The 18162-nt window shown below is 34.6% G+C and overlaps 4 protein-coding genes across 4 annotated transcripts; all 4 read right to left on the bottom strand.

Moving 5' to 3' along the window:
- On the bottom strand, positions 321-1010 carry LOC104712608 (cyclin-dependent protein kinase inhibitor SMR1-like). Its single transcript, XM_010429536.2, has one exon. It carries the CDS (start codon positions 741-743, stop codon positions 429-431), a length of 315 nt encoding a protein of 104 aa, XP_010427838.1. The 5' UTR covers positions 744-1010; the 3' UTR covers positions 321-428.
- On the bottom strand, positions 1295-4724 carry LOC104712607 (glutamate--glyoxylate aminotransferase 2). Its single transcript, XM_010429535.2, has 13 exons — positions 4569-4724; positions 3958-4125; positions 3791-3856; positions 3587-3704; positions 3415-3496; positions 3233-3320; positions 2875-3033; positions 2593-2766; positions 2369-2500; positions 2228-2293; positions 2088-2152; positions 1738-1986; positions 1295-1638 (listed from the first exon to the last, which is right to left on the bottom strand). The coding sequence occupies exons 2-13, from the start codon at positions 4072-4074 to the stop codon at positions 1515-1517; spliced, it is 1440 nt and encodes a 479-aa protein (XP_010427837.1). The 5' UTR covers positions 4075-4125; positions 4569-4724; the 3' UTR covers positions 1295-1514.
- LOC104712606 (anthranilate phosphoribosyltransferase-like) lies at positions 5117-8829 on the bottom strand. The gene is made up of 10 exons (XM_010429534.2): positions 8369-8829; positions 7606-8088; positions 7356-7513; positions 7151-7234; positions 6973-7025; positions 6737-6818; positions 6455-6562; positions 6152-6275; positions 5678-5763; positions 5117-5582 (listed from the first exon to the last, which is right to left on the bottom strand). The coding sequence occupies exons 1-10, from the start codon at positions 8757-8759 to the stop codon at positions 5361-5363; spliced, it is 1791 nt and encodes a 596-aa protein (XP_010427836.1). The 5' UTR covers positions 8760-8829; the 3' UTR covers positions 5117-5360.
- On the bottom strand, positions 9936-12717 carry LOC104712605 (L-tryptophan--pyruvate aminotransferase 1-like). Its single transcript, XM_010429533.1, has 5 exons — positions 12561-12717; positions 12125-12428; positions 10840-11129; positions 10452-10747; positions 9936-10344 (listed from the first exon to the last, which is right to left on the bottom strand). Exons 1-5 carry the CDS (start codon positions 12644-12646, stop codon positions 10160-10162), a joined length of 1161 nt encoding a protein of 386 aa, XP_010427835.1. The 5' UTR covers positions 12647-12717; the 3' UTR covers positions 9936-10159.

The following is an 18162-nucleotide window of genomic DNA, read 5'->3' as shown; positions in this document are numbered from 1 at the left end:
CGAATCGGACTCTTTATCCTTGACCAAAACATAAACTGAGTCAAGCTAAGTTGTGGTCTTTCACTAATTATGAACTTAATTCGTCACTTTTTGTTAGCCAATTTTTAATATCACACACATGATTGATGATCCATCACAAAAAAAAAAAAGAAAAAACTGTTCAAAACAATATGATCATTGGTCACCAATTTCAATTTGGGCTAATTAGTTCTTCTTCATCATTATTTTTTATTCTATATTAAATCTAGTTTTACCAAAATATATATATATATATATATACTACAAAGAAAGTAAAAGATTAAACGAAAAAATTCCTACGTTAATGAGATAGTCAAAATAAAATAAAACAAAAACCTGCAAATTATTCAGTTAATAAAAGGAAATTAACTAAACTCAATAGCTAGAAATCTAGAATATGCATGTATCAATTAAGAATCGTCTGCAACATGTATTCTTGCGAAGAAAGTATCCAACTCTTGAACGTTGAAAGATATACTCCTTTGCCCGGCAGATTTTTCTCGGCGTTTCTCAATCCTTCCCCGGTAGGTACCTCGTCGAGGCGCTGGAGGACACTCGAGTTGCGGCGGAATTCTATGTTCTTTCCCCATTGGAGTGGTGCATCCTTCTTCTTTGTTGTCTTCTTTACCATCTTCTTTTCTTTCTTCTTTCTCTGGCTTTGATGAACTCATCACCGGAGCTTTCACCGGGATCGTCGCTTTAAGAGACTTTTCAGGAAACTCCATGACTTTGAGAGATCCTAGAAAATCCAACAAGAGAGAGATAGACCTATACGAAGAAATAAGAAATAGGGTTGTTGAATATTCAACTGAATATATAAGAAAAGAAAAAAAAATTATCTTTAAAGAGGTAAAAAGGAAAAAAACTTTTAAGCGGGAAAGGTTGTTTTCTCCGGAAAAAAAAAAAAAAGTACAATTTCTTTTTTCTTTTTCTTCTCGGAAAAGGAGAAAGAAAGAGAGAGTTTATACGCTTTAGGGTTGTTTTCTCTCTATTCTTCTTCTCTGTGATTTGAAGCTTAGAGAAGAAAATTCCAAAAAGGAGAAGGCAAAGAAGAAATACTTATGTTTTTATTACTCACCTACAAATTTATTTACTCACGATAAGATAAGTGCTAAACTTATTTAATTATATCTCCTTTAAAACAAAACAAAAAAATGTTATGTATGAAATATTAACGTAAACCATTATCATGTTCATTATATATTCCTAAGTTTTCTAATATGATAATTGTTGTACAGTGTCCAACTAATAATTAAATAAATCATTTACCGTATCATAGAGATGAAACTGAGATGTGTTTTTGTTTAGTAATCAATGTTTGTGGCTCTGTTACATTATATATAGATACAAAGGTTTTTTAAAGAGCTCACAACAAGAAGAGTTTTACACAGAGTAGGGACCAGTGTGGTATAGCTTTTTAAGAGTGTGAAATAGACAATAATAGTGTCGTGAAAGACGAAGAAGAACCAAGTGATCTCTGAGAGTCCTTTTTGTTTTCACATTCTGGAGTAACCAACACCGTACTGAGACATGAACTCATCATTGAACTTTTTGAAACTGTCCATAATCTCTGGCATTTCTTCTTCTGCTGGCAGGATTGTTGTCCTCAGATGAAACACCCTGGTAACAAAAACCAAAACAAAATGAGCTCATCACAAAGAGGTTTTACAAGAACATTGAAATGCTTTTTTTTAAGTCACAACAAGAGGTTTTTTTCACCCTTCTTTTTGTCCAAATCCAGAGCCTGGAACTGTGGAGATTCCTGTGGCTTCTAAGAGCTTAAGGCAGTAGAAAACGTCTGGGACTTTTCCTGCTTGTTTGGCTGCTTGGATTGCTTTCGGCGGCAACTTTATTTGAGGAAACGAATACATAGCACCTTCTGTGAAATTACAGACTACGTTTTTGCAGCTGTTGAATCCATCAGTCATCATTCTTGCTCTTCTTCTAAGTGATTCTAGTATTCCCTTGCTGTTAATAAAGTTCCAAATGAAGTTATGAGATCTTGATACTTCATCAAAGCGGTGATTTTATAGAGATATGAGTAGAACATATAAACTAACTATATTTACCTTTCACGAACGAATTGGTCATAAGAAATGTCTCCAGGCTTTGGTGGGCTAACCATTAAACCCATCTGCACAAGACAAGAGTTTAGCGGGGAAAACATTCTTTAACCAGCAGTTGCTAAAAAGTATAAGTGCTAGCTTACAAATATCTGAGCAGAGACGTTGGGACTGAGAGCTATAGAGGCAACCTTGTATATCTCCTCAACAGTCTGCATTACCAGACATTTAAAAACTCTTCCTAATTTACCAAAACCATGGGTTAAAAAGAAAGGTCAGGTACAAACCCTGGGAGGGATATTTGTCATCTCAAAGTAACCACCTCGTTGCCCACATTCACCCCAGTATCCTTTAGAAACGGTGTGGAAAGATATGAGCTGGACTTCCTTGCTGATCGGTGCTCCCATATCCATCAAAACCTTTACAACATTCATGATACCAAAGAACATGGACAGGCTAATCGAGTCGGAGCTAAGGAGTTAAAGATACCAATGAAAGACAAAGTTAATACCTTCTTGGAACTGATAAAGGGACGCTCATCTTGGTATATGTTCTGCTGATACACTTCGTCTCCAAGAAGAACCAATCTCTCATTACAACAGAACCTCAATATCTCTCTTAAGTTAGCTTCGCTAAGACACTGGCCAGTTGGGTTTCCGGGGTTAATGATCACCATTGCCCTTACCTGCATTACCCATACGAGAGACATATATTAGAGCGGTGAGAAGTAAGATTTCATTACAAAAATCCATTGTATCAATAGATTCGAGAAGAAGAGTGGGAGAATACTAACTGTTATTCCTTGAGAACGAGCCTGAGCAACAGATTGGCGAAGGTTGTTAACATCAAGTCCCCAGTTTTCAGACTCTTCAAGATAGTAAGGAACAAGAGTACCACCTAATAGAGATATAGTAGCCGAGTAGAGTGGATACTGTGGTACTGGAACCAGAATCTGCCAACCAAGAAAACTTGTGACCCACAGATGCTTATAAACCTATACCATTTGCCATCTCACTAGACTAAACCTTTACTAGGGGCAGTTTTAAAGCCAAATTGATATGAACTAATTCATGATAAAACCAAACGAAATGGCTCTACATCCATGTACAAAAACTTTAGATAAAGGAACAAGCGAGTTAAGATTTCATTACTCCGTCTTTCTGACCGCGTATGACACAATTCAATATTTGCATCACACCTTTGCTAGCTCCATCAGTTAGAAATATAAGTTCTGGGTCGCTGTAATTTGAAGATAAGAACCAAAAGGCCTCAGAGGAGTTTTCCTTACAACAAATCTATTTCATTGCATAAATAACCAACATGATGCAATCACCTTGGATATCCATCACGCCGTTCAATGAACTCAGCAACTTCCTTCCGAACTCCCGGGAGACCTCTTGAGTCACTGTAAGCACCTGATCAAAGATAAAGCAAAATTCGTTATTATTTGTACAACCTAAGCCAATATAGAACCACATGATCTGAGTTGTCTAAGAAAGACATACCAAGACCACCAGAAGTCAAGGAAAGATAATGCTTAGCTCTTGCAATAGCATCTGCTGGGAATATCATCCCAACGTTTGGGTCGTCTAGCAGAAATGGTGCTTGGCATAGAGCAACCACCTGCATTGGTTTTCCAACTGTTTAGGCTTATTCTATAGATTTTAAACAAGATATAACTTCAGAAAACATGAGAATTGAATATATACCTGACGAGGAAATGTCAGAGGCTTCTGTCCTAAAGCATGAGGGTTTCCAACATTTGTGAAAATAATCTGTAATATGTGACAATCAAACAAGTTAAGAAACCAAGACACTGCCCATATCTCAGGTTTAATAACAACAAATGAAGCTCAACACATGACAAAGTTGTTACCTTTTTGCCTTCTTTTTGAAGCTCAGAAGCACGGAGATAGAGTTCACCTCTGACTGCATACTGACAATTCTTCACGTTTTCATTCAGGGAATCGTAGTCTAATGCCTTGAGAGACATCTCCAGGATTCACTTCTCAAGCTAAAAGCAAAATAATTCCACACTTTCTCTCTACAAACAATATAAGCAGGTGTATAATAATACTTTGACGAAGTCATCACGAGAAGAGCCATAATCGAGTTTGTAAATCAAACAGTGAAGTAAAGCTAAGCCCTTTATTAGTGCTGTGTTTAAAGAGGCATCAATGGACCTAAGCGTATCATAAGACTACTAGAGATTTCACTTTTCTCCAATCTATAACTACAGAACTTTACAATCAACGTATTCCAATACATTAACAGTGAAAAAAAAAAAACGCCAATAAAATCATCACCAACACACTAGATTCGAGCATAAAGCCAGGTAGAGAGTGAACCCCACAGAACAACCTCAAACTAAATCAAAGAAAAGGCGACGCCTTTTGAAATGGGTTTTCGCAATCGAGACAAAAAAAAAATACACGAAATTTGATCAACTATGGGAATTTGGAAATCTCGATCAGCACCACGACTCACCTTCGGATTAGTTTCGTTACCCCCAAAGGTGTCACTAGAGCACAGCAAAGAAAGACTTGTGGGCACTTATTGCATTAGTCTTTTATATGATATAAAATTTGGCAAGATTACGATTGTGTGTCTGACGTGAATTTGGACACTCGTCTGATCAGATCATGTGGCATAAGACGAAGCAGCTGAGCCACTGGAATATGCAAAAACAGATTATATTATCAATATCCAAAAGTCACTTTTGTAGCTTTTTGCTACAAAATCAATTTTTTTTTAGAAAGTAGAGACAAATTGTATGGACTCTGTTTTTATTTTCTTGAATACAGTTTGTGAATATTTTTGCAACTCCAACCTATAGAAAGTAGAAACGTCGCACGTCCCTTGCGTTTTCGATTCACAATGTTCTTCTCCAGACACAGACGCTTTTGTTTCTTTCTCATTGTCCTCAAGACAAAGAGTGTCACCATCCGAATCTTTGATGGGGACTAAATCAGTAAGAATCATGAATGCGCAAGAGGCTTAAAGAACACAAATACAAATACAAATACAAATACAAATACACATACAAATACAAATACAAATACAAATACAAATAACAAACTTTTGTTCTCCAGACTCTGTACAATTTTACTAGCCCTCCATAGAAAAGCCCCACAAAGCATTGTGTTGTGTGTCCCACTCTGTTAAAAACACTCTCAGTTTTCAATAATACACAATACAAAAACAAAAAAGAATCAGAAAGGTGTGTGCTTTTTTTCTCTATTCCGTGTATGATTTGTCAGACTCTCGGCATTGTTGTAACTACTTCATCTTGCGTGAGATCTCTATGTAATTCAAAAGTTTCTTTAGAGCCTTCCCACTGTCAATAGCTTCTTTTGCTCTCTCCATTGCTACAGCTACATCTTCTGCACCTTCACTTCCGAGCAAATGATCCACAATCCCGGCATTTAGGACAATTCTATCATAAGCCGCACCTTTCTCACCACGAAGCGCTGCCAACCCCAGCTCTATGTTCTTTGACACCTGTTCATTCAACAAAAGTATGACTAAAGTTTTCCCCTTTATTTCCAACCATTCCCCCCAACAGTGTGAAAGAAACGTGTTTTTAGAGGTTTTACCGAACGATCAGTTCGTGGAGTCTCTGTTGGTTCAAACCCATAGTTTCTCGCATCCACCTCAAGATTGAAACTCTGACGCGACACCCCTACAATTCCAGAAGTATTTTTAGCCATAAGTTTTAGGAGCTGAAACTATACCGATGTACAACAAGATTAATACTAGCACCACGTCACAAGGCAGATTACTTTCATATCTATTCGAATAAGGACCAATCTAAACAAACGACAGCTCTAGTGTTATACTGGAAAGCACTTTAGAAAGGCCATTCCACCAAAACACTAAGATCACCAAGGCAAATAGTAGATCAAAACTGCATGCCAACCAAATATGAAGTTAGCTGGTAGTTTATTAGCCTATGGAGTCTTACCACCTAAAAGCCGGTTTACCACAACACAAATTTGCGCCTGGGTTCATATAAGATTCAAGCAATAGAGCCTAGTTGAAACTAGGAAAGTTAATTTAGTTATCCTTACCGTCAGCTTCTAGAGCTGTGTCTGAACTCGATGAACGAAACCCAGAACAGTAATTAACTGGGAACCCTTTTGATACACTTGCTGCTCGCACCCGTGTTGTCATTGAGAGAGCCCCCTCCTCGCCCTGCATTACCGTTAGAAATCTTATAATTTCCCTTATAAGTTTTCTGTTAAGAGTTTTAAACTTCAAATGGAAACTAGTAGGACGAGTTCTAAACAGAATTCAGGTTCTAATTCTAAGTTCCAAGTGCGTAACAGCTGGTAAGGCATTAGTATATATTTGTGGCAAAAGACAGAGTCAACCTTAACAACCAAACCAGCATGGACACCTCTTCGTCTCATAAGCATTAAGAGAGGTTCTTCGTAGCCTTCGTGGTAAAACCCAGCCACAATTGATTCCTTTCCTGTCGCCTGCAGTGAGAAACAGTCCATCACATATCTGCATACAGACACCTTCTCTCAAGCCCTCCATGTTTTATTTCTCCTAAAACTTGTCCTAGTCATCACGAGCTATTAAACGTCTCGAGCAATTCAAATCTAAAAGCATGGAGCATAAAATGCAGTGACCTGTGATAGATCCCTTACCCTCACAAATTGTTGAACTTTTTCCGTTGTTGCCAGAGGAGGGCGCTTCTTTATATGCTCCCTCATTTCAATTAGCGAATATCTGCAAATATCAAAGAAAATTATCAACAAGCCCAGATATTTTCTTCACCACAATACTGTTTATGGAAGGAGGAAATGGTTGTATGCATTAGCATAGCCCAAGATCTAAGAAAAAACAAGGAATGGGTCAAACAGATGGTTCTCAGATTTCATACAAAGACGGCCGAGCTTCCCGTAGACTGAGATATGCAAATCCAGCCTTCTCGTCCTGGAAGAATCAAACAGGATATTATAGAGCGCATAAATCATTAATATAGGCTTGCCGGCGAAAGACAGACATAGAATAAAAATAGAGAAAACCTGTAGGACATTAGTTTAAATTATGGTAGGCACCTCGATGAGTTCTTTTGCCTGCTGAACAGACAAGCTTGTATTTGCTCCCATAAACTTCAGCATTTGTTCCTCAGTTACACCCGCCTGAAGAACATAACAAGAGTTAGAAAATTAATTAAAAGAAATCTAAATTATTTCCTTAAAAGCATCATCATCTATAAGAAATGTAATGCTGAAAAAAATTGATCATTATTGTTATTCGTACTTTTGGAGGCATCCATTCCACACCATGGAGTAGTGAAGATTCACCATAGCAGGATCTAACTGTAGCCACAAACAGAGTGCTTCGAAAGAATCGAGTATTCCCATCATAAGGCTCGCCATAATGGGTTAAGGATTTGACATTAGCAACTGGAGGAGCCCCTGAAATTAGTTGAAGATACTTAATTCAAGTCAGAACATAGTATCCATGTGAAATAATCATTTAATCCTCTATTCTAAACGAGATTTTTTACCATGTTCGTCATCGAATGCAAGGCAATAGGCTTTAAGCTCTCGATCTGTTTCTCTGTTCATGCGCTGGCCAATCAAAAACGCCGAAAGCAATGACTCACTTACTCCCGAGTTTAAGCTACCATCCGTTTCAAGCGGGAGAACGTCTCTTAAAACACCCTTAACCTCCTCATAACCCAAGTGACCTCCAGCCAAAATCTCTCTTAGCGCACCAACCAATCTCATCTCACGAGTTTCATTACCAACAAAAGTTGGTCCAACCGAAGCTCCCGTACCCAAAAGAGAGCCTTCAGGATCAGCAATAAAGAGCACATCAGGAGGTAGTGCCCTAACCAGGAGTGGCCAAAACACATCCATTGCCCGCTTTTCCCCTTCGCTCCATTGAGTTTCCTCCGGAAATGCATTAGCACGGATTGTCATACCAGCAAAAAAAGCCCCAAGTTGCGCCTTTGAAACAGGTTCTTCATCTTTTAGTTCCCCTCTAGCTGCATCCCAGTGAGACAAGAGTAATAAGGCCCAAGAACTCGATAGAGCCAATCACAACAAAGTTGCTAAAAAGAACCAAAAACCTTATGCAAATCATGTTCACTTGTCTTTTTCACATCTAATCCCAAATTCTAACAAAGCCACACAATTGTAACACCAAAATCAAACAAGCTGAAGATATAAAGCTTGAAACTTTCAAATGCTTAAGCTTGGAGCTAAACAAAGGCAAACATGGATTCACGAATCGATTAAGTCAAATTTTTGAATGAAAATGCTTACCTGATCTTAATATAGTATCAAACACCTTAAAAGCCTGTTCTTCACTAAGGGGTCTAGTCTGAGTAGGCCCAGTACAAACCCTAGCTTGAGCATCAAGAACTGTAGGGTTCGGCTTCGGAATCGCTGATCTCCGATAAGTGGAAGATAACGCCGGATTCTTAATATCAGATTCTTTAAGTCCCAACTGCTCCATCATTGCGGAGTCCAACACTGCCTTTATACTCAACCCACCATTGACCTTCCGCCCCCGTGTACGGCCGCCGTAATCGGTTAAAGGAAAACGGAGACATGAAGAACTCAGTCCGTTGAAGTTTAGAGACCTGTTGTTGATCTGTGAAGAAGAGATCGACGATAGAGAGAAGGAAGATTCGGGATTTAGAAAAGCTTTCATCGCCTGAATCGCTTCTACTGTTATCTCCGACTGTGTAGAATTCGAGTTCTCAGTTAACGATGACGATATAATTGTAATATAAAATTTCAAATAAGGACCACTTTGTAATAAAAATAAAATTATAGGGTTATATGGGCTCAATGTTCTTATATATGTGCAGAAGCCTTTTAAGAGTTATTTGGGCCTATAAGAAAATTTTGCGTTGACTCATAAACGGGATACAAAAGTACTTAACTACTTATAGTTAGAAAGCTGATTGAACAGCGCCTGGATTTGTTAGCTCATTTGGTTTGAGGGATACCAAAGTACTCTTCACCTCATGAGTTCAAGTCCGGGCAGAGGAAGAAGATGATGAGAAAAAGAAGTTGATGGACTGGCCTGTTGTGGCCCAATGGTTAAAAAATATATATATACTTTGTCCACATTTGAGGTATTTCTAAATACCTTTTTTTTTTCTTCCAATTCTTGTAAAAGGTTTTACATTGACTAAAAATCTTCTAAATCTGATATAGTTAAAATAATAGAAAGTACAACACCAAACTTGTGCAGGAATTACAAAAACCTAAACGAGCCACATTTTTTAGGTTTGTGATATTTAAACCAAAAAATGAATTAAGGCAAGGAACAGAAACTACATTATAAAAAGAATTGTCAATTACTAAATGACTAATGCTCACATGGACTATTGGAGTTGCATATAATGTAATCTACTTTGAATTTATAATCTCTCTTTTTGTCAATCTTTTATATCGTTTTATGTTATGCTTAGTTTTTCTTTATTGTTTTACTTATGTCTTCATTAAAGACACTTCGAAAATATTTGGTATAATTCTATAAATTTTATAGAACTAATATCATCAAATTTTGATTTTTAAAAAAATATATATATCAGCATGAAAACGGTTTTAAGTTCACTACGGACCACACTGGTTATTTGTAATACTAGTCATGCTTGATGCTTTCGATGTAAGCCATACATATATATATGAGTTGATTTATCAATGTAGAAGTTGGTTTCTTACACAGTGTTTTAATCTTTGCGTGATGGATCCTACTACGGGGACAATTTACGAATTATATCCATATAAATTTGGACATGAACCCATAAATGCTTCAAGATAAACAAATCTAAGATTTATCCAAAAAGAAAAAACTTATCTCGTGGAACAGGTCGTGTTAAAGTCTAAGAACTAGAACAGTTTCACCTTGATATTTCACATACATTTAGAAAGGGGCTAAAAGGCCATAAAGATAAAGAGAGGAGTTCAGAGTTCTACCTCTTTGGTTCTACATATATTTATTTATAGATAAACTTTAGGATGAAAGCTAAAAACTAGAAAAGTCATCTTAATTATAGTAAGGCGTTATAAGCGCTTATGATGATCTAGAGGTCAATGCTTTTAATGAGCTTTCATGTTGGCGAGTCTCTCGAGAAAGGCGTTGAAATCATCTTCACGACTAAGCATGCTGACTCGGACATGCTTCTTGTCAGATCCACAACGTTCTCCTGCTCTGCACAATACCTTGTGTCTCCTCAATTCACTTGCCAGATCCGTCTCTTCCTTTGTCCCCAACCACGCAAACGCTGTATTTAAAAACACATCGACCGTTACGTCGTATTCATTTATATCCAACCGTTACAAAACATTTTGTCATTTAGTTAAATAAATAGTACTAGTAGTAGTAATTTACCAGGGTAAGATTCGAGTGATTTTCCAAAGTAGTTGCAAAATGCTTCAGGGTACTTGGGAAGAGTGAAAGCATCGCTCTCTTTCACCACTTCACGTAGCTTCTCCCACCGATCCTTCATCATCTCACGACCATACTTGAAGAAATTCTCAGACTCCGACTCGCTCTTACAAGTCTCCTTTAGAACATTGAGTATCTTAGCGGTTCGAACCTGTGACTCCTTAGACACACCAATCGAGTTCACTATTATATACCCAACCATCTTCTTAGCCACCTCCTTGTCTTTCACCAATGCCCACCTTCATTATATCATCCAACAAAAGTAAATAAATTAATCTTTTATACTATATAGTTTTTTTACTTGTAAGCATGTTTTGAATAAATATCTTACCCGATGCGGGACCCCGCGTGGCCTGTGATCTTAGAGAAAGTGAAGAGCATGATGTCATGGTCTTGACGGCGAGTGATGGGAGTGTAGTGGGGCCAGTAGTAGGCAAAGTCATGGATCACCTTGGCTTCGTCGTCGTCTGGACGGTTCACCACTGTCTCTCTGATGGTTCCGTCAGGGTTATTGGGGGACGTCACTAGCTCGATATAGGGACCTTTTTTGTCGAAACTCCATGCGTCTCCTTCCCAATTGTACATACCGGAACGAACATATGTCGTCTCCTCCACATACGTCTATGTGCAAAAATATAAAAAAGATTTTACATTCTCAAGAATGAATTATTAAAAAAGAGAAGAATGGTTTTTGGTAAAAGCAAAAAAAAAAATTAATAGTGGGGACATGAGCATGTTACTGATGTCTTTGCACATGAATCTACAACACATGTAGGAGGAGTATGTGTAAGAAAAGAAAGGGTTTTTGTACGTTAAACCAAAAAGAAAAAAGAAAAAAAAATTGGTGGATGTGTTGTGTTATGTTCGAGAAACATGTCTGTCACTATGTCTTTTAGATCTCCAATCTTGCTTTTTACAGACGACGCCCACTAAATCTATACATTATATCAACTTTATTTTTTGAAAACGACTTACGATTTTAGGATCAAACTATAATAAAACCATATTAAAAAGACCTAATGAAGCTTCTCTAAAGATTTATGTAAGACCAAAGAGGAAGATACTTCTTTACCATTTTTTTTTAATGGTTATTTCATTTAAGTAACGTATGACATCCCATATAAGTGAAAAAAATACATTATTTGCTTCTTTGTCGGGTTTACATTTAGTTAGGCAGTTTTGAAAGATTAATCAAAAGCAACACCAAGAAAATATTTTTTAAAAAAATCGTTAATATTCTGTTTTAAAAAAAAATTAGTTCATTAATCCAAATGAAAGAAAACTTGAAAATTTTAATTTATGAAAAAAAGAGACCAAGGATAATATAGATCTGGACTTGATCCAAAATTCTACTTAAATTAAATTAATTAATCAGAGTTCTGGTTTGTCTAACTAAAAAATCGGTTCATTAGTTAGTCAAGAAGATCAAGCACTATATCTATTGTATAATAGTATAAAACAAGATTCACTTGATATTTGTTTTGTTAGTTGCATATAAAAAAAAAACCGACCAAAGGTGTTTAAAAAGTTAATTATATTGTCAACGGAGATTAATTATTAAAACAAAATAGGAAAAAAGATACGAGGATGAGTTTAGTTTAGTGGTGGGGACTTACGGAGTAAAAAGGAGCGGCGGCGACGACGCTGACAGGATTGGTCCCAGCGAGTGAAGATAGTGCGTGGATGGCAGCTTGACAAAGCTGCGTTGAACCTGTCCCGACCACGATGTATCTGTCCTCAGTCGCAGCGTTACCGACAGCACCGTGCAAGTTCTTGATCGCATCCTCAAGCTCTGGTTCAAGGAACCAACACAAGTTGGTCATATCGCTGAAGTAACTCATAAGATCACAACCACGTATCGTCACCGTACACCTGTCACCCATCTTCCTCCAGTATTCTTCGTAAGCCGTTGGATCACCGCTATAATATTTTTAAAAAAAGAAAAAAAAATTATAAGAAAAGAGTGATACTCGGAGATTTCGATTTGTTTTGAGCCTATGATCTTGCAATGTCGTTAAAGGGGTTTTTGTGAAGCGAAAAAAAAAAACGTACTGATCCAGATTGACGACAAAATCGGACAAGGGGATGTTCTTGTTCGAAACGTTTTCGGGTTTCTTCGGGTTCTCCAATTTCACCATCTTCTTCTTCTTCTTCTTTCTTGGTTTGGTTGGTTTTTTTTTTTTGCTTCGTTTGTAAACAGTCTGTAATGATTAGAGAATAGTGTATAGGTCTGAGTGTATTTATAGAGGAAAGCGATATTTACAATCTTCTTTATCAATAAAATACTGTANATCTTTTCCCATAAATTTTAAAAAAAAAAAAAAAAAAAAAAAGAAAGAGGTGTATCTGCATTTTTAAATGCAAAAAAAAATTATACTTTTGGCCAAAAAAATACACTTATCAAATTACTTTAAAAGGTCGATAATAGTATAGCTATTTTGGCAACAACAACAAAAAAAATAGTGTAAAACTTTTCTGAAAAGAATTATTCCACAATTAACAAAATAGCCAATTAATATCTAATAGCTATAACTGCCACGTAATATTTAAATAAATCTAAGAAAGAATGATAAAAGGTAAGGAATTACCACATACTAATTAACATAATTACCATGAGTTAAGAATATACTATCCTTTAATATTATAAGATGTTCTTTATTTTTATTCAATGCACATAAATTTTAAAATATTGTTTTTGGTATGAGAAATGCTTTGAATACCTCTCCAAATTTATAATCAACTTTATTTTTTAAAAATTCTGATCCAATTAAGATGATATTCGCCGACATTACCGATGAGATTCTTTTCGTTTCTATCTGCCGAATAGATCTTGCGTTTGTCGTCTTCTTAAATCTCTTAATAACTAAAAATACAAATTTTAATAATTTTTTAAACTATATGAGAGTTAATTTTACGTCCATGTATTAATTATATGTATTTTATTTTGATATGTTATTCGTATCTATTTAAGATGTTGTCCGCCGACACTATAAACACTTGAGATTCTATTTGTCTTTACATTTTTGTCAGAGGCTAAGCAACATATTCATAACTATCGGAAAACAAAAATCTTTCGTTTGTCGTCTTCAGAAATATCTAAATGACTACAAATACATGTTTTAAATCTCTAAATGACTACAAATACATATTTGATTTCCTACATCGTTAATGGTTTGACCAACAGGGTGGCTCAAATGCTGGTTTATCATAGATAAATTTTTGTATCCCAAATACATTTAACGAATAAAATATTTTTTATTTTAGAGTATTTCTCTTAATTTTTATTAATTTAGTTAAGCTATTTTGATGGAAAATATTAAAAATAATTTTGAGTAAATTACTAAAAACTGCTATTACCTTTCATCAAGATCTTTAAAATGTCACTTCAAAGTTTTTTTTTTTTGATTTTTGTATTTTTCTAACTAAACAAAAAAAAAGAGATTCCTATTGTGGTCTTGAATGAAAGTAGTTTTGATCTAGTTCTGGCTTTTAAAATCTAAAACATACTTTAGTTACAATCGTAGTCCTAGTTATAAACTAGAACATCAACCACTTTCATACTTTAGTTCTTATCTTAAAAATCCAATCATACTTATAATCTTAGTCCTACTTTTCGATTGGTGTTGACAAGGCCGGTCCTTGAATTTTGGTGGCCTAAAGCATAGAAAAATAATTTTGTTTATTATATAAAACTAATATTTTTTTCACTACAATACTAAAATATTATTAAAAAAACATGGAAAAAATGTAATAACAATCTAAAATTTATTTTTTCTAACTTTTATTATAACAAATACTTGTAGACAATCGAAAGTAGTTTGTAATAATGTATTACTATAATAAAATAAAGATTAAGGAGAAGAAGTAATTTTGATATTCTTGTATAAAATTTTAGTTTTGTTTGAATATTATAATATCTTGTAGTGAAGTTAATTCAAATTTTTGTAAAAAAAACAAAAACCAAAAACTATAAATAAAAAGCAAAAGAAAAAGAAAAAAAAACTACTTGGCACATAATTGTATGATACAGACCCAACAGACCTACCTAATCTCTCAAAAATGTATTACTAAAATTTTTACTATATGATGTGGCCTAAAGCAGGTGCTTTGCCTGCTTTAGGGTTGGGCCGGTGTTGATGTCCTTTTATTGAAAAACCGGAAACATACTCCATACATTCCTTCGAAAATATATACAATGAAATTCTTTTTTGTTGTAAATATGTTTTGCAGTTGTGAAAAAACTGATTATTATTTTCCAAAATTGTTACTTTCCCCCGGAATTTCATTTTCAAAATCAGCTTCATTAATTGCGTGAGTGGGCGAGAGTAAATCTTGTAGGATTCTTTCTTTGGATTCGTTGGCTTATTCTTTCCTATGCATTGAATGAAAACATCAATGAAGAAAAATCCGAGAGTAGTTAATGCATTCATAGTTCAAACCACATTTTACTTTGTTTTGGCTTCTTCTTGCAAACCAAACCAACTTTGAGTTTGATGCAATCCTCTCAAAGCATAATGAACTTTACAATTTCGTCATATCATCAGTCATCAAAAACACCAATTAACAACGTAGTGGATTTTTTTCTTTTAATTTTAATAGAAATGGTATTGAGACCACCAAGTTGGAAAGCGTACGTAGGGAGAGACTGAGGGTAATGATGAAGTCACAAGCCATTCAAATTTAAATATTTAATTCTCCATTTCCCATAGGACCTCATCATCACATATCATTTTCCTAAATGGACCTATTTTGATCACTATCTCATTCATTTATAATGATTCACACCCTCAAATAATATTCATCCGTCGACATTAGATATTTTGAAAGATAGTAAATAACATCAAAATCTATAGCTTCGTTACAAAAAACAAAAGCGCGGTGGACGTGATATATCGATTTACCGAATGACAAACTAAATCAAATCTTCTAGGTCTAATTTTATTTTGGGTAAACGACGATTCAAGTGATTTGATACATGATCAATATTCATTCTAGTACATGGGACCAAGTATAGATATATTATGCACAAAGAGTCCCGCACAATGATGATGACTATGCATCCAATGATAATTTTTATATATCCCACTTTAATTTTAAATCTCCTCAAACAAATCAGAATTGTCGTGGTTGAGTTTTGATTTTCATAAAACAATGCGTATCTATAAAAACAACACAATGTCTTGATATATATATAAAACTTAACCACCAATAACAAAAAAATATTGAAAAGTTACTACTAAAGTAATGTACGTACACAATATAGAATTTGATACTTTTGATCATCTTATAAGAAACTATATTCTAGCTAAAAAAAAAAAACTATATTCTAGCTAATTGTTACAATACATTTGTAGAAATTGCGTCTAAAAGTGATGCACCATATATCTTGATTACTCTAAAAATAACTATCTAAAAGGCTCTGTCAATCAATGGTTGACAAAGAAAAAAAGAGAGGCTATATATGTCAATGTTTTCTTTTTTATTTTTCTAAACTTCATTTCATTATGGGAATTAACTGTTGATACATACTCATTATGAAACATTTTATGAATCGCATAAGACTTTGTCTATGCTTTATTGACGAGATTACTATCTTAATGATAACACCATTATTACACGAGTTAAACATATTTGAAAAAGTGTGCATATTACACTAAAATTTCGTCTATTTTTAAAAAAGTCTTTCGAGTTTTAACTGTTTAAGGTATGTCTTTTCGAAGGATCGTGATATCACGTGGAAAGGTTCGATATGAAAATTTTGTCTTACCTATAATTGAAGGAAGGGGAAAAAAGTTGACTACTAGTGGTATTTAATTAGGTTGACTTTAAAATTGTCGATTATATGACAATGTGATAATCGCAGTTTCTTCTTACTTTTAATTAAGTCGTCCTTTAATCATTTCTAAAAAAATATTATAATTTTGTCATAAATATATTCTTCGAGAGTGTTTGCCAAATGGCGAGCCTACGTAGTTGAAACGGACAAAGAACATGATGAGTCGGTTTGCATGCTTCACGCTCCCACTTCGCTCGCCGCTGTTCTTGTTGCTTGTCGTCGTTTTATTTCGTTTTTATTAATGTTTAGTGTCAATGTTAATTAACAGAAGAAATCCAAATCATATTCGCACTCTATTTCATTCGGATTGGCTCTTCCCGACCATATAGGTTAGACTTTACTTTTTAAAACCAATCGATTTATGCTTTACTGTCTATGTAGTTCGTGGCCTAAACAACCACCTATGATATTATTAAAGATGAACGAACAAGACAATCGTAACAAGAAAAACTAAACCTAACAAGACTGTCATATGTTTTAAGTAAGAAATGTGTGCTTTAGAGATGTCAAAACATGCTGAATTCCACAAACTGATCTTAACACGTTTCCACCATATGTACACAAAACCCCAATATATGTGCATTTTGATAAGATATATATGTACCTCTACGTTAAACCTAATTGCCACTTGCACAAAATTTGTGTTTCTCCCATAAAGGGCCAGGGCCTATTTCTATCTTCTGGTGTATCGTCTTTTCTCCTACAAATGTTGTGCCTAGGCCCATGTTCTAAATAAAAAATAATATGTATATACAATCTATTTGTGTTTAACACTTTTTTTTTTTGGGTTAATTAACTACACCCTATATGAATAGTGTTATGATTGTTTAGGTTTCAGGGAGTTTTGTTGCTGCTTATTTTTACTATTTCCAAATTGATATTTAAGTTTAACTTGAAATATGATTGTATAATCCAAACCATAAATTTTTATATAAATGAGATTGCTTAAAATAGAATCTGAGTGCAAATATTTTAAAATGAATAACATGAAAGAGTATTTTTTAAAAATGACATAGAAAAAAGATATTTTTGAAAATACACTTTAACCAAAAATGCTGCATTACGAAAATGGTTAAAATAACTGGAACTGAGAATCGGACCAACTGTTAGTCTGTTACACAATTCAAAGTAGTAGTATATGAAAAATAAAAATCAAGAAACACTTTTGAAAGGAACTAAGAAAAAAATACTGTGGAACTGAATCAAATAATTATTGTGAAATACTATGGTATGTTGTATCGAAAGTAATAAAAGAAGGCACGTGGGGCGATTAATGAAGACCATTAAATCGGCATTTTAATTTATGGTCCCATCTTGTAAATTCATCACCACCTCTAAATTTTTTTTTTTGCTTAATTCTTCTTCATAATTGGTACTATTTTAATTCAATAAATGGACAGTTGTGATGAATGTTCAAATCTAATAGTCAGAATTTACAGCCATCCTCAATTAATTATGAGGTATCTGCTACAACCAATGATGATATTTTCCATAGAACTATATATTTTGGTCCACGAATGAGGAAATCTGACAATTTTAATTCTGCATTTAAACTCTATATTGAAAGTGAAACTTCATAACCATATATATACGACATAGTAAAACATAGCAAAAACTTGACGCTCAATGTAGTCACACTGACATTGGTATTTGGTAACACTAATCGATCAATATAAACATTACAAAATCCGTAATGCCAATCACACATATCAAAACAATGTAGAAAAAAGTATAACACTACCAAACTTTATACTGATCATTTTTAACAAACCAAAAAAAAAAACAAAAAAAAATGATTTTGTTCGCTAGCTCGTGGTG

The sequence above is a fragment of the Camelina sativa genome, chromosome 9 (assembly GCF_000633955.1).
Source record: "Camelina sativa cultivar DH55 chromosome 9, Cs, whole genome shotgun sequence".
Taxonomy (NCBI): Eukaryota; Viridiplantae; Streptophyta; class Magnoliopsida; order Brassicales; family Brassicaceae; genus Camelina; species Camelina sativa.
Note: the sequence above shows the minus strand (reverse complement) of the source record. Positions and strands in the feature narration are given on the sequence as shown.

Coding starts and splice junctions, on each gene's coding strand:
- LOC104712608 (XM_010429536.2), bottom strand. CDS start 743: ATGGAGTTTCCTGAAAAGTCTCTTAAAGCGACGATCCCGGTGAAAGCT.
- LOC104712605 (XM_010429533.1), bottom strand. CDS start 12,646: ATGGTGAAATTGGAGAACCCGAAGAAACCCGAAAACGTTTCGAACAAG. Junction 12,429..12,560: donor TTTGTCGTCAATCTGGATCA/GTACGTTTTTTT, acceptor AAAATATTATAG/CGGTGATCCAACGGCTTACG. Junction 11,130..12,124: donor CCGCCGCTCCTTTTTACTCC/GTAAGTCCCCAC, acceptor TTTTGCACATAG/ACGTATGTGGAGGAGACGAC.
- LOC104712607 (XM_010429535.2), bottom strand. CDS start 4,074: ATGTCTCTCAAGGCATTAGACTACGATTCCCTGAATGAAAACGTGAAG. Junction 2,153..2,227: donor ACGTCTCTGCTCAGATATTT/GTAAGCTAGCAC, acceptor TGTCTTGTGCAG/ATGGGTTTAATGGTTAGCCC. Junction 1,987..2,087: donor GACCAATTCGTTCGTGAAAG/GTAAATATAGTT, acceptor CTTTATTAACAG/CAAGGGAATACTAGAATCAC.
- LOC104712606 (XM_010429534.2), bottom strand. CDS start 8,759: ATGAAAGCTTTTCTAAATCCCGAATCTTCCTTCTCTCTATCGTCGATC. Junction 7,235..7,355: donor TGGAATGGATGCCTCCAAAA/GTACGAATAACA, acceptor TATGTTCTTCAG/GCGGGTGTAACTGAGGAACA. Junction 5,583..5,677: donor CTCCACGAACTGATCGTTCG/GTAAAACCTCTA, acceptor TTGAATGAACAG/GTGTCAAAGAACATAGAGCT.